General features: G+C 41.8%; 1 protein-coding gene across 3 annotated transcripts in view; it reads right to left on the reverse strand.

Moving 5' to 3' along the window:
* SVEP1 (sushi, von Willebrand factor type A, EGF and pentraxin domain containing 1) overlaps positions 1–17126 on the reverse strand; it is a 185606-nt gene extending 168480 nt beyond the window's left edge. For 2 of the 3 annotated variants that reach the window (XM_034664246.1, XM_034664245.1), the window contains exon 1: positions 16061–17126. In XM_034664246.1, coding sequence (XP_034520137.1) covers positions 16061–16591 — 531 coding nt within the window. In that variant the 5' untranslated portion in view covers positions 16592–17126. Of the gene's footprint in view, positions 1–15745; positions 15988–16060 lie in introns of those variants that run through there. The other variant, XM_034664247.1, reaches the window with a different exon arrangement.
* Between the last annotated feature and the right edge of the window lie 4660 nt (positions 17127–21786).

A 21786-nucleotide genomic window follows, 5' to 3' on the forward strand; every position in this document is an offset into this window, starting at 1 on the left:
GGAAACATTTATCAGGAGCTTAGACAATATAAAGGACACAGATAATCTAACCTTTATACTGCAAATATTTGGGCTTCAGGAACAACCTAACTTTTCTAAAAGCCAGATAAACTTCAGATCAAATGTACTGACACGGGAAATTCAAAGGGGGTGGAGGCTGAAAGGAGATTTTTAAGTTCATGAACCTACTGTGTATTTTGCTATAATTATCCAAAACCACATTTAATTGTGACATTAATTAGCATTCCAAATAAATGACACCTTGTTTTGTTTTTCTTTGTTTTGTTTTGTTTTGTATTTGGCTTGTATAAAGGACCACATCAATTACCATTCTACAGCAAAAGATTCTGTGTCACATATATTAAAATAAAAAACCCTGAAATTAAACCCCAAACGATCTAATGTTGAATAAATTAGAAGACTTATTATATGTAAATACTTAAATCATCCATCAGTGACTCTAGTAATATTTACATATGTAATCATTCAAAAATGTTGACTTTTAAAATTACTTTGAGAATAATATAGTCTAGTGGATTAACCAATTCTTATAATTTAATTACATGTTTGCCCTGTGACATTGTAGACAGTGTTCCCTAAATATGCACTGGATACATAAATAAATCTAGTTCATTACCTAAGGTATTTAAAGAAAGATTTTTCCAAGCACTGATGATTATGGAGCTGATTGCAAAGCGAGGGTTCTTTCTACCTGAAGAAACTACTAGAATAGTCATAAGGAGATTTTGTTTTTCTTTTGTGAAATGGGATGGCATTCAAAAAAAGAAAGACAGGAATATTATGATGCACAGGAGCATTGTGTATCCCAGTTTGAGATAAACTGAATTTAGCTGGAAGACCAAGTTTTGTACGGAGGCTTGGCATATAAATTCATAAATCTAAGTTTAGGCTATACGGTAATTTGAAAGAAGGACTAGATGTACCTAGGACTAGGAAAATGAATTCTGTTGAGTCATATTTGTACTTGAATCAAGAGTGTGAAGTCGAGAACTGATCACGGATTAGAGAAACCTAAGAACACAGGCACTAGACAAATGAAGAGGACAGAGGCAGATGTGTTACAAGCAGAAGACGATCTCCCACTGCCTCGGTGCCTTGGTCTCTGCAATGGCTGGCAGATGTATCTGTTCAGCACGTGAGGTGGGAGAGGCAAGCCAATGAAAGTACATTGTACAAAAGTGGCATATGAGCGCCCTGGGCTGAAGGGGGATCAAGGGGATGGGGGGTAAGAGTGATCACTTGGGACTAGCAGGTGTTTAGAGAGTGTCCATTCGAATGACAGTCTCCAAATGCTCACTTCTCCTGGTCCTGCGTCTGCTCCATGTGGCCTCCTGCCTGGCCATCCACAGACCTAGTTTCCATCATGGCTGCCCTTTCTGCCTCACATCTTTGCAATGAACTTCAATGATGAGTATGTATGAGAGGGCCCTGCACCTAGTAGATCTTCAAACAACAGAGCAGAGGGTAGTCCTACCCGATTAAGGATTTAGACTCTGGCTCAGACTGCCAGCATGTGGATTCCAGTTCCTTGACTTACCAGCAGCATAACTTTAATCAAGTTACTTACATTCTCTGTGTCTTGGTTTCCTCATCTGTACTTGGGGGATAATAATACTAACCTACTGGGGGAGATTCTGCTGTTGCGAGGATTTAATGAATTCATATAGGGAAAAGTGCTCAGAGTGGTACCTGACGAGCAGTAATTACTCCTCACCATTATCATGACTGGTAAAAGAAACTGCTAGCCTGTTGCTGGAATATGTCTGTCAAGTAGATAAACCAGACAATGGAACCAACATGTTGTTCAAAGATGTGAATGAAAACAAATAATCCTGTTTGTGGAGGCTGAGAATATAGCTCAGGGGATTTAGGAAAATTATGACTCTCTAACCAATGACCATACGCTCCCACTAGAGCCAGGAAGGAGGTGATAATGCCCTGGGCAGAGGAACAGAAAAGAAACTACTTGACCTTTGCCATTATGAGGATGACAGAGCAAAGGGCAGTGTGGACAGTGATGTGGAGAGTGGATGCGAGTTCACAATTCAGATGCCTGCAGATTCCCTTCTGAACTCACTGCATGGAGTTCTCCAGAGAGGTGCTGTGGGGTTGGCCCCCTTGATCAGATTTAGGGGGAAAAAGGGAGTCACACCTGCCTGACATCCTACTCATCACTTCATATTGCTCCCTTGGGAAAGTGGTCTAAAGAATGAATTGCCTAAAATTATTAAAATCCATCATTTGAAAAGTGAAGCATCCCGTAAACAGTCCTTGGAGAAGATGTCATAACCATCCTCGTTTCAGTTCAAAATCAGAGAAGCACAATACTCTCCTTGATAGAATAAAATTTAAAATGCTAAATATCCACATATATGTCTTTTCCAGAACTCCAAGGTTATAATGAATATCATTTTCTATCCTGGAGCATATATAAAATCAAATAAGATGTGCTCTCCGTCCTCGTCAAGCAGAGGGGAGACAGGCATCACCTCCACAAGTGCTACGATGGAATTACATTCACTGTCAGAATTTCCTTACTTAATCGGATATGTCCCTACAGTATTTCTCCACATTTTAGGAACATGTCAAATAGGTGAATACTGATTACCTGCAAATCCCTGCAATGTTCTCTATTGCTACGACTTCAACAATCTCTGCCTACTAAATTCTGATAGTGGGTCTTATGCTTTGAAACCGTAGGAGAAAAATGAAATTTCGAAAGAGCGAAGAGTGAAAAATAAAGAAAAAGCCACTGGTGCTTTCCGGGTTTGTGGACCAGCAGATGCTGGCCCATGTGTGTTTTTTAGCGAATTCCCCACCTTCTCTCAGATCCCACTTCCAGGAGTCTACGTAACTTCTGACTACTGGAGCTGTCTTGCTTAGCGGGCAACCAAGTGACTTTACTCCAGCTCCTTCCTGTGGTTCATTCTTTACCCATGGAAAAGTCACACCTCTTGGCTTTGCAACGTTATGATAGGGCAGGCCATCCTGAGGCCCCTCTTGCCTGCAACAGCAGACCCTGCCCACACCTCCCTGTTCTCACATCCCAGGCTTCAACCTGCCAGCATCTGTATCTCTTCGTCAGAGGGCTTGCTTTGGTGCCTGGAGACCACTCTGCCCACTCGCAGGGGAGGTGACAGTGACAGAGAATTGGTGCCCTCCACGGAGCCCCTCTCAACAGTGACAGACGACAGTAGGTCTATAAGTGCCACAGAGCCCTTTCAGTTTCTCAGTTGTGGTCATTCTAAGGCTCGAGCTCTACCCTGACCCCCCTGGTAGAGCTCAGCACTAGTTACCTTTTCCAGGTTACAAGACTGGTTCCCTTCCCTGTCTTGTGTCCTCAACGTTTACTAGGATCACCTCCCAAAGAAGCAACTTGCTCTTGAATCTTCATCTCAGCATCTGCTTCTGGTGAACCCAAAACAGAGACATTGGTCATGTCTTTGGCTTGCTTCTTCTCCATGAAATTGGCACAGAGACAAATGAAAACTTCTGCCCAAGTAAATTTCCAGCTGAGCTGCTGGAAAGGAAAGCCCCACGTGAGGAACAGAGAGATCTGCTTTCAGTATGAACACCGCTCTCCCCCAGGAGATGCCTGGTCTGCTTGTCTCTGTTTATCTCTTGCTCCCAGATTCTCTAGTGGTATAGACCAGAGTTAGGTCCTGGGCAAGAAGTGAGGGGGGGTTGATTTTGTACGGTCTACTCTGCAGTCTGTGAACTTTGAGCAAATATATCATTCTCAGTTACTAGTGGCTCTCTTCAAAATGTGGAATGATCCATGTTCTTTAGGTTAAGCCATGGATCCCGGTGCCAAATCTGGGACAACAGAGAGTCTCACATAACATCCTGTTGCAGATAAGTATTTAAAATACACGTTTTTATTACTGACCAGATATAAAAAGTCTAAACTTTGGTATCTTTATTGCTAGAAGATTCCAACAATAACTGCCTGAAATCATTACTTTTGAAGCAACATCTAAAAGCCAAGCGTGCACAATTTGAAGGAAATTGTGACTAAAAAGAGAGCAATCTTGGCGAGAAAGAGTAATGTGAAAAACATGAACAAAAATTGCTTAATTTCTTTCAAAGTGAATTTCAGATTCATTTGGAAAGGTAAAGCCTATAGAATAGGATTAAAATGACAAGGCTCACAGATGTGACTCAACTGTGTAGGTCAAAATACGTGAGCCAAGTTGAAAGAAATGCCAGGATCAAAACACACCATCAAACAGCACATCTGAATGTGCCTGAACATTCTCCATCAACAAGAGCAGGCAAACAGAATTTTACTGAACCGGACCCAAAAAAAAAAATCACAATAAGAAATGAAACTTGACAGAGAATTAATTGAGGAAAATGGGTCCTTTGAGGCAATCATTTCATTTACATGTGATAACATTAAAGGGTTAGAATCCTTCTTCCTTGAGAATGTTCTTTGACGAGGATTACCAGCAAGAGTGACAGACACTGACAGGGCAGTGGGTCGGCATCCCTCTTGGTGTGTGACAAGACAAAGCAGGGCCACATTCTCCTGACCTCTCAGCAAGGTGATGGAGTCAGTGTCTCGCACCATCTGTAGCCTCAACACCCCTCTCTGCATCACATCATGGCCAGCTGTCCAGTCTCCTCTCCTCAGTGAATAACTAGCTTGCCAAGCAGTGAAAAAAAAAAAAAAAAACCACTGTCGTCTGTGTGTTGAGTTGTATGTGAATCTGGATTCTCAAGGTCCAGTGTGGCATTAGGAGAGAGGAGAAGGACAGCTCGAGTGAGTGACCGATCTGAAAGACCAGTGCTTTCAACCCAGTATGATTCTCCAGCCCGAAGAGACTCAATGCTACAGCATCTGGCATCTGATGAAGGAAAGACTAGAACTGCATCATTTCAATTCCTTAGATAATAAGTGAAAGCGTTGTTTTATTTATTTTTTTAAAGATTTATTTGAGAAAGAGAAAGTGAGAGCAGAGAGGTGGAGCAGAGGGAGAGAGAGAATCTCAAGCCAACTACCCCACTGAGCAAGGAGCCCCATGAGGCAGGGCTGGAGCTCATGACCCTGAGATCAAGACCTGAGCCGAAATAAAAAGCTGGATGCTTAACTGACTGAGCCCCCCAGGTGCCCCTAAAGTGTCATTTTATTTCTTAAAGCAGAGCTGTATTGGGGAAGAACACAATATTCTCCTGAATATATAAGATAAAAGCGGGAACACGAAAGGATTTTCACACTTGAGCCCAATCACTTCAGGCTATGCCTCCAGATACCCTAAAGGCAGGTCTTCAATCACCTGTGCCCAGGTAGACATTGATGTTTTACTTCCTACTATGCAGTCCATGTTCACTGTAACCACTTTTCCAGACGCAGGAGAAATGGATATATTTAAATAGGTAAATATACTACCTGTAGATAGCTTCCGTTAATAATTTAAAATTTTTCTTCCCAGCTTTTCTTCTCAGTGTGAATATTTAATGAATTTGGACCTGGGTTATATATGTGGTTTTATAGACTGATGGTAAACACCCACAGAGAGTTTCAGCTGATTTAATATGCTATTTGACTGATTTATTATGTCATTAATTAGTTTTTAAAAATACGATTTTATTGACTACATTTCAGTGTATAGTATTTTCTTAAATTGTGGTGAGTTGTTGGAAATTCATGGTTACTGCCTCTAGTTTCTGTGTGGAGTGTCAGCCACCAGTTACCCCCTGGCCCCCTACACCACCATTTCTCACTTTTCTGGGGAAGAGGGTTTCCCCAGCTGCTCTCTCTAGCCTTTGGTTGCCGGGAAAGAGCGCTCTCCCCTTTACAAAGTCAAGCTCCAACATGTCCAGAACTGTCTATTCCTGGTGAAGCAAGTCAATTTAATTTCAAGATTCGGTATTAGGAAGCTGTGCGCCTAAGCCACCTTTTCCATGAACAGGAGACAAGGGCGTGTCTGATTCTCCACCTGCTTTTTGTGTTGTATTAATTCAATTGATCTAGAACTCAGGAGAGGTGAAGGAAGGTATAATTTACTGAGTCTTCCCAAACCATAGCCAGATTGTTTCTAAATTTTTCCTATTCCAAGTAATGCTGGGATGAATATCCTTTCACAGAATCTTTGAGTATGTCTTGTTAGTATTTTCTAAGAAATTCCTTGATTGGTAGTTACTTGGTTTTAAGATTTTTTTTTAACTTTGAAGACTCTGTAAACATACTGTCAATTTATCATAATGTTCTGGAAACATAATGCTCAAAACCACCAAGTTTTAAATATATAGATGTATTATGAATATTCTACATTGAGAGGAAGAGCTTGAAGACATAAGAAAGAAGAGGAAAGACTTGGAGGAAGGTCTTCTTGGCTGAAGGTAGAGAACCTCACTCTAATACATGTAAGGAAGTATGGATACACTTGAGTTTAGAGGTGGAGCTAATGAAAATTTGAAAAAGTTTGTATCTGAAAAAATAAAGTATACATATTTTAACCACATACATGTATATACATTTAAAATATCATCTTTGAAATTTTTTAAAAACTACATTTTGCATTAGCAGCCAATATAACCTATACCCAGGTGTTGCAGGATGGCTATTATACAATGAAGGCTGTTAGGAGTGGCTCAGCAGGAATGAAGGAAACAGTGCATCAAATGCATGTATCTCAGGGACACCTGAGTGGCTCAGTTGGTTAAGCGTCTGCCTTCAGCTCAGGTCGTGATCCCAGGGTCCTAGGGTTGAGCCCCACATCGGGCTCCCTGCTTGGTGGGAGGCCTGCTATTCCCTCTCTCTCTGCCACTCCCCCTGCTTGTGCATGTTCTCTCTCTCTCTCAAATGAATAAACAAAATCTTTTTAAAAATGCATGGATCTCAAAATTTATTTTACATACTCTAGCAGCACCTTAAAACTGGAAAAATATCCAACGCGGATTTTACTTATTCAAAGACCGAGTAAATTTACAAAGTAGACTAACTTTACTTTGTAAATGATTCAATCATGGAATAGATCCTGCAAAGAACTTTCTTTAAAATGTTTCTCTCTACTAATATTGTGGGAAGTTATTTTTTCCTTCATTTTGGATTACATCTATTCACATCCAGAAACAAGGTAGCTGGCACCACTGCAACATATATAGTAATGGGAATCTATCCTCAGGTGTGTAGCTTTCACGACTCCTGCTGCTCTGAAAGAAATACATGGTCTGAATTTGAAAAATCTTTATTGCTTAACTCTTTACACAAATAAAACAGCAGCTGCTCGGATGACCTCATGAGAAGGACAGAGAGCAAAGAAGATACATTCTTTAAGAATCTTTTTATGAAGACTGATAAGAAAATATACCTACTAATGTGTTGCAGATTTCACCTTCTGACCACTATCATTCATTTCAAGTGAAGCACTGTAACAACATCCAACATACATCACCAGCTCTCACAGAGTTTTCCCTATCCACAACTGGCCTCCAAACCAGAGCAGGTTACTGTATGTAAGCAGAGTCCCTGCCAGAAATTCATTCTTCATATGGCCTGGGGAGCTTTAGAGAACAGTCTCAAAAATCAGGGGAAGGCAGACACAATACAGAACAGGAAATTCCTTGTAATGTAGAGGTCTCTCAACCTGACAGCTTACTCTAGAAAAGCCAAAGAAGCACCATGTTTTCCTGAGAAACATTGACTTGGGTTTACTAAAGTCATCATAACAAAAATACTGGTTTTATTTTGTAGCAGGCATTTTCTCTCCATCACTTTCAGTATAATATTTTATTTGGGAGTGGATGCCATANACTCTAGAAAAGCCAAAGAAGCACCATGTTTTCCTGAGAAACATTGACTTGGGTTTACTAAAGTCATCATAAAAAAAATACTGTTTTATTTTGTAGCAGGCATTTTCTCTCCATCACTTTCAGTATAATATTTTATTTGGGAGTGGATGCCATATTATTTAGAGGCTTCTGGCTCCTGGGAAACTAACATCAGTAGTTTTTGTTGCCAAGATTTAAATGGATTGCTCTGGAACCGTGACAGTTTTTATTAAAAGAAATATAATCGAGCGCAAGGGCGAAGATGTTTCAGTTAGGCAAGGCCTGGGTCTTCCGTCTTGAGCTGAGTGCCATTTGAGGAAGAAATGAAGTGGGATTTCCAAAATTTCCCTGGTTAGACGCAGGCTCTTCCCGACATACTGGTATGGAAAAGACTGCTTATTATTTCCTCAGCATCCATCCTCTCCTCCCTCTTCAAGGATGGGCATGAGCCCAAGTTGTCCCAAATTAGATCTACCTGGAAGCATTATGTGAATGGCCACAGAGTCTCCTGAAAGAATGATGTGACTGTCTTCGCCCTGTCCTCCTCCCTGGGATCTGGCATAAGCGCCTGATGGTTGGAGCTCCAACAGCCATCTTAGACCACTGAGGTGACCTGAAGATGGTGGAGCAGAGAACTGATGGAAAGACTCTGGATCCCTGAAGACATTACCTTCCTGCCATATTAGAATTTCTAACATTTTAAAAAAAGATTTTATTTTATTTATTTGTCTGAGAAAGAGAAAGCACAAGCAGGGGGGAGCGGCAGGTAGAGGGAAAAGCAGGCTCTCCACTGAGTGGGAAGCCCAATGCAGGACTTGATCCCAGGATTCCGGGATCATGACCTGAGCTGAAGGCAGACGCTTAACTGACTGAGCCACCCAGGTGCCCCTCTAACAATTTTCAAAACAATCTGAGACAGAAAAACATGTTTATTGTGTTTAAGCCAGTGGTACTTTAGATGTTTCAATTACATCCAGCTAAACCTTCTCCCAGCTAATTCACTGGTTTAAAAAGGAAGCTCAGAAGAGAAACTAGAAGGGATTATACCATTTCAGGCTCTGCCAATGATTGGTCTATGTCAGACCATGGAGTAGCAATCAAGGACCATGAAAGGAAATTTCCATGAGCCAGGTGGGAATTCTGACGAGTTGAGACAAATCACACCCAGAATTGCTACAGATTCCAATTTGTCGAGGGAAAGACAAAAAGTCAGATTTTTTTAAAAAAATGCTGTCTTCTGATTTCAAAGTATCTGCTAGAATTAGAAAATATATTGTATGGGGGGAGGGGAAAAAGAAGATNTCCATGAGCCAGGTGGGAATTCTGACGAGTTGAGACAAATCACACCCAGAATTGCTACAGATTCTAATTTGTCGAGGGAAAGACAAAAAGTCAGATTTTTTTAAAAAAACGCTGTCTTCTGATTTCAAAGTATCTGCTAGAATTAGAAAATATATTGTATGGGGGGAGGGGAAAAAGAAGATATATATGTATAAACACACACAAATGTGCATGTATACACATGTCCAATTGAAATATATCCATCAAATGAAAAGGCCTGAAAACCATGGGTTATGTCTTCTAAGTTAGAGTGTTTGGTTTTATGTTAATGCAACACTTTTATGGCTCTAGAAATGGAATCTTCCACTTCTCCCTAGCTTTTGATATAACTCAAGACATGGAGGTAACATGGTCAAATGTAGGTAAGGATAGGAAACGGCGGGCAGGGGAGAAAAAAGACAAGATGACAAGTCAGAAGATAGGACTGACTCTGTGGCATTTACTTAGCTTTGTGACCAGCATTTAGTAACCTAACTTCTTCTAGAATCCGATGCTGTTCCTATAAAACTTGAATCTTCAGAACTGATTCTGTAAAATCTTAATATGAAAGCACGGTAAGTTATAAATCACTTTACAAATTAAAGGTATATCTGATCAAGAATGAATACATTTAATAATTCTGTGGCCACGATGAAGAGAGGTCCTCTCTGAGCACATCTGTACCAGGAGGACAAGCAGGGGGTAGGGGATGGGAGAGACTTTCCTATCCTTTGACCACAGACGTGAAGTAGGACAGAACAGACCATCCTCTCTCTGTGTCTAGGCATTCAAGCCTTTGACCAAGAGTTCTCACGATGCATTTCAACCAAACACAACATACCAGCAGCAGCCAATAATGATAACAGAAGCAGTAAGGTGTACATTCTTATTATTCTACTTTATGCACTGAGGACTCATTCCATTCATTCATTCATTCGTACTTCCGAAGTTTGTATAGGATGACAAAACAAGTTCCTATGTAACACCAAGGCAATAGGAGAATTGTTTAAGAGTTTAAGCAGCACAAAAGAGAGCACATTTCCAGCGGGACATTTAGAAGCATATCTTATCAGTATTGAACCCACTTAGCTTCTGCATCAGTGAGCAACTCTCGATATCTAAGTCATGCTCCAAGTTTGGACCAGCTGAATCCACTGCAGGCGGTATGACTCCCCCCAAGCCTTTCCTCTAGGAAAGGAAAACTCAAACCTCCCTGACTCCTTCAGCATTTGGACCATCAGAAAGCCTGCTGGAAAATGCACAAAGGCTATCAGAGGTCTATTGTACGAAAACAAAATGGTCCTAATTTTATTCATCAGGGTTTTAATCTAGCACCATCTTGCTCGTCTCCAGATTTTATTAGAAAACTTAAAAACAGATCCTTTCCTCCCATAAGGCTGAGAGACCAGATCTGTCTCCTGGTAAAGGTGTGAATGTGTACTAGTGTGGACATATCACAATGATGCTCTTTCCCTAAAGCTAGGAAGAGCTGCTGCCCATCTCTTCCCAGTCTTCCGGTCATCTAAAGCTCGAATTTTTGGTGAGACAGCACATTCCCCACCAGAGGCTCATATTTCTGGAACTCTGGAATGATGGAAAAAGCAGAAATTTTTTTCAAAGGAAGCTTCATGCTGTTTGTTTAATAGATATTTAGCAAAAGTGAAGTAGGAATGAGGGGCTCTGTTTTTATTACAACTTGAAATGCTTTTTTTTTTTAAAGATTTTATTTATTTATTCCACAGAGATAGAGACAGCCAGCGAGAGAGGGAACACAAGCAGGGGGAGTGGGAGAGGAAGAAGCAGGCTCATAGCAGAGGAGCCTGACGTGGGACTCGATCCTATAACGCCGGGATCACGCCCTGAGCCGAAGGCAGACGCCTAACCGCTGTGCCACCCAGGCGCCCCTACAACTTGAAATGCTTAAGAGGTGTAGAGCCTTGCATTCATTGCATGGCCAATCGAAAAGATGCAGTTTAGGAAAGGCAATTTATAAATACACAGTGGAGAGAAAAACTAAGAAGAAAGGTCATTATGAAAAGTCATTCCTTGGGGGCACCTGGGTGGCTCAGTCGATTAAGCATCTGCCTTCAGCTCAGATCATGATCCTGGGGTCCTGGGATCAAGCCCCACATTGGGCTCCCTGCTCAGCGGGAAGTCTGCTTCTCCCTTCTCCCTCTGCCCGTCCCCCTGTTCATGCTCTCTCTCTCCCTCTCCTCTCTCTCTCAAATAAATAAATAAAAATCTTTAAAAAAAAAAAAGACAGAGAAAAGAAAAAGTCATTCTTTGGAAAAGAAAATCTGGAGTTTTGCGTTTATTTCACAAAGGGTTTTCACGTAATTAAGTTCAAGGGGCTAAATCTTCCTCCCATTCTATCAACTGTGTTTCTGGAAGGATCTGTGCTAACTGCAGATTCACTGCTTTAGTCCTTGTCCTCTTTGATGAGTTTTGGAGGATAAGGTCTAAAAAGAAAAGGTCTACACTGCAGTTTATCTATTGAAATAAAGTGTGATATACTCCCCCATCAAGCTGTACAATTCCACTGTTATCCTTTTTGTTTAATCAATCAGATATGCTGAAAGCTAACAGCAAATTTCATGCTGGTAAAGGAAATTCTACACAATGAGATTTTTACATAAGAGGAGTAAGGTGTGTGGATTGTGAGGGGTAGTCATGGACTTGCAGGCAAGCATATATCTATCTCTACATTATTGTGCCTTCCGTACTTGTCTGCCTGTGTTTGCGTCTGTGTATAGTTGTGTGGACATTCAGTTTCAAGCAGAAATGGTTTGAAAAACTAATTTGTCTGGGGAAAATAATTAACAACCTTAAGAATATCTCTGTGATTTTCAATTTCCCTGCTCACACACACAGTCCATTCCAATAATACCATTCTGCACACACATGGGAACCTGAGGAGCTGTCTCATTTTCCCAATGAAATGTATTAAGTTTCACATCCAAACCCAAACTACACAGCTTACAGTTTTCAAACTAATTCTGCAATGAAACAGGCTTGCCTGATCCCCATGGAGAAACCCATATTCAAACTTCCACCAATGTCATCTTTAAACATCACTCCTCTTCTATCAACTTTCTCCCAATATCCTATTTTAATTATACCTAACAATACTCATCAGAGGTTTGGAAAAGTTATAGTGGAAATACATAAGTTTCCAGGTTAGCCAGGGACTGAGTCCAGCTGACCCTCTCCTGCACCTTCACATAACCCAATTCAAGTGAGAAAAGAAAAATAAAATCAAGGGGAAGTTCAGCGAACACCAACTTTTGAGAAGGCTCGGTTTGGTAGATTACCAACGGATTCGGATTGAAGAACGACCCTCGGAACCTTCTTGGCAATTTCACTTTCCAAGACAGGATGTAGTATTTGGAAGGAGAAAGCTGAAGACAGAGTAGGTCTTGAGGCGAGCAGTGTGTACTCGATTCATTACCCATTTAACTGTTTTGGATCACCGTACTCAGAGGCCCCAGACAAACCTGGCCAACCCAAACAGAAGAGCTAGTATATGGCGAGTTTTTCCCTGATGAAGCAGGCTCTTCTCAGATGGAGTGGGTGGTGACATCAGGAATATGGCCAGACCTAGGACCTCATGAGTACTTGGAGTGGGGGCCAACAAAGAACAGGATCTGCAAAACTGAACTCTGCCTGGTGAAACAATTCAATAAAATGGGAACATCTTTAAGGAATTACTTCATCTCCTGGAGGCAAAAGCTTTTCAAACTTCATAGGAAATGAAAAAAGCACAAATGAAAAGAAAAATAGATTCAATCAATTGATAAAATGATAGATGTTATCACCATGAAGAAATTTAGAAGGCAAGTGAAACACTGAGAAAAACCACTTGCCTCATACTTAGCAGCAGGAAGGTTAATACCATTAAGATGCAAAGAGCATTTGCAAATCAATAAGAAAAAGAACCACCTTCAAATAAAAAATGGATAATTATCTGAAAATATTTTAACAGAAATTCAAAAAAGCAGAGCTATAAATGGCCAATAATAAATGAAAAAGGTGTTCAGCCTTACTAATAAGGAAATGCAATTTAAAATGGGACTATTTTTCACATATAAAGTGGGACGGGGCAGGGGGGTGTTCAAATGACACTAACCTATGTTGGCTGCATCCTAAATACCGATCCAGGCACTGCACACAGGGGTGCAATTTGGTGCCAATTTTCTGCAGGACAACTTGGCACATATACCAAGGGCCTTAAAAAATGGGCATACACTTTGATGCATTAATAGCTCCCACTTTAGAAATTTGCATTGAAGAAATTATTAAAGATATGAGCAAAAACTTAGTCACACAGTGTTGTTTACAACAGCCTAAATATATAATAATAGCTATTTACATGATAAAAATAAAGGCATATTCTATGAATACTATGTGACTATGAAAAATGATAAAGTAAAAGTATATTTCTTGTTATGGAAAGAAGACTAAAAATACGGTGGAATAGAAAGTCAAGTTAGAAAAGAGAATGTACAATATAATCCTTTTTTGGGCAAACACTGTTTATGCATGCGCAAAAACACCTATTATTTAAACAACTGCTAAAAGTCAAGAAAGGTGTGTATCACAATATTACAGTGTATTTACAGGAAATTTGCCTGATTATTTTCCTATAAAGTATTTATTATCAGTAAAATAAAATGTATTTAAAAAGAAAAAAAATGAACCAAAGAGACTTCAGCAAGAATCCAGTTAGAGAAGATATATTCAGAAAATGAACAATGTTTCTGTACAAGAATAATCATTTACAATTGAATCTGAAAAGGTGCTATTCATGGTAGCAATATTGAGTAGAATATAGTTAGGTCTAAATTTGGAACTTTATGCAGGACTTAATTATTAGAAATCTACGAGTTCACTAAATGATATAAAAAGAACTGTTTATATAAAGACATACCATGTTTTTTACTTAAATGGGACTACTATAAAATATAAGTAATCTACAACTTAATTCAATATTTCTGTATTGAAATCAAAATCCTGGTTGCTTTCATTTGAAATATGTGAACATGAATTAAAAATTCATAGTAAGTAATAAGTACATGAGAACTTATTTAAAAGGGATAAGAAAAAGGGAGAATTTGTACTGCCAGATATTTAAATATACTGTAAAGTTATAATAATTAAATCACTTTCACAAAGCTTAAACATAATAGATAAGACAAACTAATAGAAAGCCAGAAGATCAAATACCCATAAGCATTTAGTGGATGATAAAAGTGGCATTCAATTAAACTAGAATAGGATGGATAGCTTTCAAGCAAATGATACTAACTTGTTAACTACTTAATAAAAATAAAATTAGATATCTTTGTCACACCATACACTAAAATAAGTTCCAGATGGATTAAACTGTTAAATGGAAAACATTTCTCCAATTTGGGAAATGAAGAGGCCATTCTAAGAATACAAGCAAATATGGGATCTTAAGGACAATGTTTAATAGATTTGAATATATAAAAAGTTACATCATCCATCTAATAACACTGCAATAAACAAAAGTAAAAGGCAGTGACCTGGAAAACACCTGCAGCATATACAAATAGGAATTACCAATCTTACTATATAAAGAGCTTTTACAAATTAAGGGGGAAAAACTAACATGTACTATCAGTGCAAAATGGGCAAAAATTATGACCAGGTAATTATCAAAAAAAATACAAACGCCCAGTAAATGTACTGGAAAACGTTCATCCTCAATAAAACTAAAAATGTGAATTTGCTGAAATGATACCTCTATACAACTACAAAATTGGCAAAGATATCTGAAATAATACTGCATGTTATTGGTGACCGTATGGCAAACTTACTGCTGTGATACTCTGCTGGTGGGAATGTAAATTTACAGGACCCTCCAAGGGAGAACTGGACACTATGCATCAAGAAGCTTACAAATGTTCATATTCTTAAATCAGGAACCGCTACAGAAATTCTTCCTAAGGAAGTAATCAAAAGGGTGCACAAATATTTGTGTATATCATAACTTAGTTAATAAAAACCCTAAGTGTCCAATAATAGGTGACAGGTAAAATAAATGACGGTGTATGTATTCAATGGAATAGTATGCAGCTAATGTAGCTATCGAATAGCTACATTAGATATATAATACACTAGTGTAGATCGTGTTTGATCTAACGAATGAAAAATGCAGGCTACAAAACAGCAGGACACCACTGTGGTGAAAAGTATGCACAAACGTGCATGCTGGGCAACTGTTCAACAACATGTAAACAGTAGTTTTTTAAGGGTTATAGGGTTATAGTTCCAACCCCCCCCCCATTTTTCCTCCTTTCTGTTTCATTCATTCTGCAAATAATTGGCTTGCTGGTATGTGTCAGACATTTCTGTATGTTCCGAATTTTCTTCAACTGAATATGTATTACCTAGTAATCAGAAAAAGTTAAATTATGTGAAAGTCCATCCTCTATAACTGACTTCCTCTTCCAGATGCTAAAAACCCTGCAAAGGTCTTGGAGTAAAAATAAGAAACGCATGCAGTTAAACGCGTATCAAAAGCATAAAATAAAAAAGGAACTGAACTATTCAGTTCGCTCTACGTCTTACCTTTAGAGACCCTTCATAAAACACACTCACTCACCTGTTCCAGCTTGGACACGGTCTGTCCCCTACAAGTGTGAACGTGAACCGCATCTTAAGGACCCCTTCCTAAGACGGCCCTCAAAGAAGACCGCTCTGAGGAGCCTGCCATCTCGCTAAGCGGTTAAAATCCATGACCCGCTGGGACCCTCCCAACAATAGGAAGGTGGGTTTGACTCTGATTCTGGGCACTGGGACTTGACGTGGGGAGGCGGCGGCTTGCCCGAGGCGGAACCCCGGGTCGGAGGTGAACCGGCAGCACAGGGTGGGCAGGGCCGGGGGCGAGGGCCGCGGCCGGGAGGGGCGGGCGCCTTACCGCGGCTTGCTGGAAGGCGCCCTTGGTGTAGGTGCCGCCGCCGCGGTAGGTGATGGCCGGGATCTCGCGGCTGAGCAGCGCGCACTTGTGCTGGTGCGCGCGGCGGTGGGAGATGTAATCGACGCGCGGCACCACGTTGTTCTTGGACGAGAAGGTCACGATGGCCACGCGCGTGGCCGTGGGCACCACGGGGAAGTCGGACAGCAGCTTGCGGACGAACTTGAGCTCGCTGAGGAAGTTGGCTTGGCCCACGCTGGACGACTCGTCCACCAGGAAGACGAGCTCCAGGCGCTCGCTGAGCTCCCGCAGCCGCCGCACGCGCCGCCGGAACGCCTGGCCCAGCCGCTCCACTTTGCTCTCCGCCGCGTCCTCGCCGGGCGCGGGCGGTGCCGGCAGCCGCCCCGGGGCTCCGGGCGCGGCCTCGGGGAAGAGGCGGAAGCTGAAATTGCGCGACGGGGACATCTGCTGAAAGGTCGCCCAGCCCGAAACGAGAGCCAGACCCCAGCAACAAAAGGCCAGGCGCGGCCACATCGCGCTGGAGACGGAGCGGCCGGCCCGGAGCGCAGGCGTCGGCCCCCGGCGCGGAGAGACGCCCTGCCGCCCGGCTCGCGGAGGGGCGTGCGCGGCGCGGGCTCGGGGCGGCGGCCGGAGCCTGGGCGCCCTCTTAGCCCAGCCTGGGGACACGGGCGGACTCCCGCGGCTCGGGGGCTCGCAGGCAACGGCGCGCGCTCTCTACCCCTCGCGCTCTCGCCTTTTTTCTTCCCTCTCTCCTCCTCCCTCTCTCCCCGAAGCCTATAAAATGTTTGAAGGAAAGGGGGCAGTCAAGAAAAATCGCCCGCGTCCCTCCTTCTCCCTCTCTTCCTCCTCTCTCTGTCTCTCCCGCTCCCCTCTCCTTCCTCTATCTCTGTCTCTATCTCTCTCCTCCCCCTCTCCTTCTCCTCCCGGGATCAGGCCAAAGACTCGGAGATTCCATGACACCAGAACCCCGCGTCTGTCAGGCTGTCAACATTCCCGCAGCAAGCGCACCAGCGCCGAAGCCCTGATTGATCCCATATGTCTGGCAGGAGCTGCAGAGGAATTCACTGGAGATGGATCCAGATACCGAGAGTGCCACAGTAATTGGAAACACTTTGTAGAGGAAAACACACACGGACTGGCCAGCGAGTTGAAAGCATCCTTTGAAAACTGCTTGCTCACCTTTTGTGTCTCTTTTTCCCCCTCCGGTGCCCCACGACCCTCACCAAATAGATGTTTATTTTACGTTTAATTTCTTATCAGTGGTGTGTGTGAGTGTGTAGACTCTTGAGGGCCCCCTCAGACCACATCATATCGGGACTGCATCTACCCCTAACACATCGCATGGGGATGACTGGTCCTGCCGCTTCATCCATGCATTTCTTTATTCACTCGTTTGTTCATTCCTTCATTCACTCAGCAAATTTCTTTGAGCACCTATGATGGGCCAGGACACCAGGAATATAATGAGTTACAAAAATTGCCAGGGATCTTGTCCCCAGGGAACTTACAGGGTAACAAGTGAAGTGATGATTAGCCAGATATTCCACAAACCATGTATATAATTACAACCCTCAATGCTAAGTGCTACAAAGGAGATCTTAGGTGGACAGACTTGACCTTGAAGAGGTCAGGGAAACCTTCTCTAAGAATGTTTGTGCTGCAATCTGAAGAATGAGTAGGGGTCCTTTTTCCCCGGTCCCCTCTCATGTGTTTGTGGTCTGTTTCAACAGGCAGGACCCACAGAGGTCTATCTCCTTGACTTTAAGTGGTACCTGGCATATAGCTACCATGAAACACAAGTTGCCACCTGGGTGTGGTTTTTCCAAAGCAAGATCCCAAAAGTAAAAGCACACTTTGCATTAGAGGCAGGGAACTCGGTTAAAATATTCCGGCTAGGAGTCAGAAGTCCTGTGAAGAAAGGCCCCTGCAGTTACATAAACCACCTCAACTAAGTTACTTCCAATCCTGGGCATCAGTTTCCGCACCTATTTCATGATGGAATTCAATATCTTCAAGTTTCCTCTCTCTCTAGTATCAGATAATTTAATTCCATCTATATTTAATGGAATTCCTTCATTGAGAGATATCACAGTGTATTGGTTGAAATGTTAGGATTCTGGAATCAGTTTGCCTGAGATGAAATCTCGGCTCTGCCATTCACTAGTTATCTGTAAAATGGAGTAATAACAATAGTCTGGTAGGGTGACTGTGAGGAACTAATCAAAAAAACTTAAAGTTCTTAGGACAGGGCTTAGAATATAATGTGTCCTCTATAAATGCTGATTCTATTATCACCACCTTTAATCACGAACATTCTTCAAACTCTTATTTTTCTAACAATATTTATTGACCACCTATCATGTGCCAGAATGTTAGATACTGAGGTTTTTGAAGTTGACTAAGACTCAGTTCCAGTCTGGAAGTTCAAAGGATATCAGAAGAGAATATCATTTGCAAACATTTACAAAGCAGTAAGATAAATGTAGGAATGGAGAAGGGGGAGCAAGAAGGAGAAAGGTCGAAATCCTCCTGGGGAATGAGCAAGACCTTGTTTGAGCTGAGACTTTAAAAAAAGAGAGAGAGTTTTTCCAAATTGTATCTACTCTGTTTTATTTCAAACACATCATTAAGAGCTAACATTTCAGGACTTGGATGTGCCAGGCACCATGGCAACTACGATGTGTACTAGCTCATGTGTTCTGCACAAAACTCCAGGGAGGTAGACAATTGCTCTAGGACTCTTTGTTTGCAAGCAATAGGCACCCAACTTCTCCTCATTTAAACAAAAGGGCATTTCTTGGCTCATATAGCTAAATTGGGGAAAGGGCAGGGGTGGAGCTGGTTTCAAAAAGGCTTGGAAAGGAAATCAAGAACTACCTAGATCTTCCATTTTTCTCTCCCTTATGCTTATTTTGGCATGTTAGATTTGGTCTCTATCTTCAGATTTATGATCTGAGAAGGAAAGACTCTTCTCCTTAAGTTTAAAAAGTTCTGAAAATCACTACCACCATGACCTTAAAGAAGGAATCCACTAGAGCAGGCATGGGTTACATGCCCATCCCTTAGCCCACTCTGTGATTGAGGGGATGGGCCATCATAATCGTCCTAACTGAGCTCATATACTCACTGTGGCAGAGACTCCTTGTCACCTACCCACCATATCTGGTCTCACCTCCTTCAGGTAATAGAGCTCCTGAGTTTTAGCTGGGCTTACGGTATTGAAATAAAGACTACATATCCCAGCTATCCTTGCAGCTGGGATGTGGCCATATAACTAGGTTCTGGATATATATATATACTGGTTTTGTGTGGCAGTTTCTAGAAGATCTCTTTAAAAGATAACTGCTATCTTTTACCTGTTGTCTCTTCCTTTCACCCCTTAATCCACCTTTCTACCTGGAACATGATTAGGGTATCAGAACTCTAGTAGCCATCTTGGACCGTGAGAATAACGGTCACATTCTAGCAATGGGTGAGTAACAAGCTGGAAGGCACCTGACTTCCTGCAGACTTTGTGGAACAGAACCACCATACTCATCTCAGATTTCCCATCTGCCCACTTTGATATTGACTTTCCTGTCACGTTCAACTGAACTTGATCCTAATAAACCCAAGTCTGTAGCCAGGGGCTATCTTTCAACACGTGCTTTGCTTTACGTAACTGCTGTGGAAGAAAAAAGGAGAACACAATGAATTGCTCATGCGCTTCTAAAGTTGTCCTCAATGGTGACACACACCACTTCTGCCCCATTTCATTGGCTAAAGAAAGTTATATGGCCATCTCTAATTCCAAAGGGAATAGGGAAGTACAATCCTACCATATTCCCAGGAAGCAGAAAGCTAGAAATATTTGATGAATAGAATAATTATCAAATTGAGTCACACAACAATGAGAAGACAGTTGAGTTCACAGTGCAAGGGAGGGGGGAGAGGGGAGAGGGAGAAAAAGCAAAGGAATGATAAAAGCCTGGAAAGCTTAGCCTACCCTAAAATTTAGGAGGTTCCTACAGGAAAGAGTTACAAATCAGTTTCTGCAAGGGCTTTCTGATCTTTAGTTTGGGACAGTAAGTTTACCTGATGCCTGCTAATATTTACATATAACTGTGGTAAATTATGTAACAGTGCCTGATTCTAACAGGGGTTTTAATTAACCACTCGTGGGGATTAGGTTATAGTCTTCTTTTCTACCTTTTTCATCCCAGCCCATCTTGGAATCTTTGTCTTTCTTTGCATTAAAAAACACTGGATTAAATCAAAATATAGTTATTAAAATATTTTTAAAAGCTAAATGTGTCATAAGGGTACCTGGGTGGGTCAGTCGGTTAAGCATCTGACTCTTGATTTCAACTCAGGTCATGATCTCAGGGTCGTGAGATCAGCCCCATGTGGGGCTCTGTCCTGGGTGTGGACCCTGCTTATGATTCCCTCTCTCCCCCTCTCCCTCTGCTCCTCCCCCACACCCCTGCTCATGCACACGTGTGCGCGCTCGCTCTCTCTCTCAAAAAAGAAAAACAACAAAAACTAAATATGTCATTTAGTAATACATGTACTTCTTCATGATCACATTAAATAACATCATCTATCCACTGTTCCAGTAAATGCCTTATTTTCAAAGCAGGGATGAAGGCGATATTTTGAGGTATTTGGCATGGGTCTAGGCACATTTAAAGCTCCCTGGATAATTCTGACACATGCCCCCAGGGTGAGCACATAAGCCAACATGTCATCGTGTACTTACAATGGGCTGAACAGTCAGGACTATGTTCATCATTCTCATGGTAAGAGAGTGGGGACATAGAGAACTTTATTAAGACTGCAGTTCCAATCTTGGCACTGCTCTGCAGAGTTCTCTAGTGTATATGTTCTCTAGTCTGAAGCAGTGATTCTTAATAGGAGTTGACTCTGCAGGGAACATTGGGCAAAATTTGGAAATATTTGGGGGGAGAGCAGTGTTACTAGTGTCTAGTATACAGGCCAGAAATGCAACTAAACATCTGAGAAGGCACCAGAGAGCTCCCACAACAAAGAATCATCGAGACCAACATGTCCATAGTACCAAGGTTCAGAAATCCTGGCTTAACCCACTATAAATGACAGACATAGAATATGATAAACTTTCATGATATCCAAAAACTAAGATTGAGAAGCAACCAAAAGGTACTGAAATGGCAACTAGAGCTACACTGAGAGGGGAAAAAATCACCCTGGCTTCATTCCATAAAATAAGGACTTCTATGAAAAAAACTGTGTTGATGCAGTCAGGGATGGGAGATGCATTACATTTTTCTCACCACCTGTGTGCTGACTCAGAGAACCAGAGTTTGATCAGAGACTAATTTCCATCCCTGCCTATCTACTGAGACCTGTGCTAGTGGACACCCACCCTCCACCCCACCCTTCAGGGCAACCATCTTTCCACGTTGATGTAAAAAGATAGGACACGTGTGTGTTTGGGGAAACACGGAGGGGGGGGCCAAGGAAGACAGCAGAGTCATGCCGGCAAAGATCCTTCTGAGACATCAGGAATTAAGTCAGGTAAATGGAAGTAGAGCAGGAAATTTTTTCGGATTCCATGTGTGCTGGGAATGGTGTCTGGTTTTAAAATCTTTAACACCGTGTTAGCTAATGATTACAGGATAGGCAGTAATGACAGGAGGAAGATGCCCCCTTGTGACTGTATTCTATAAGAGTATCTTTTTGTTGTGAGT

The sequence above is a fragment of the Ailuropoda melanoleuca genome, chromosome 7 (assembly GCF_002007445.2).
Source record: "Ailuropoda melanoleuca isolate Jingjing chromosome 7, ASM200744v2, whole genome shotgun sequence".
Classification (NCBI taxonomy): domain Eukaryota; kingdom Metazoa; phylum Chordata; class Mammalia; order Carnivora; family Ursidae; genus Ailuropoda; species Ailuropoda melanoleuca.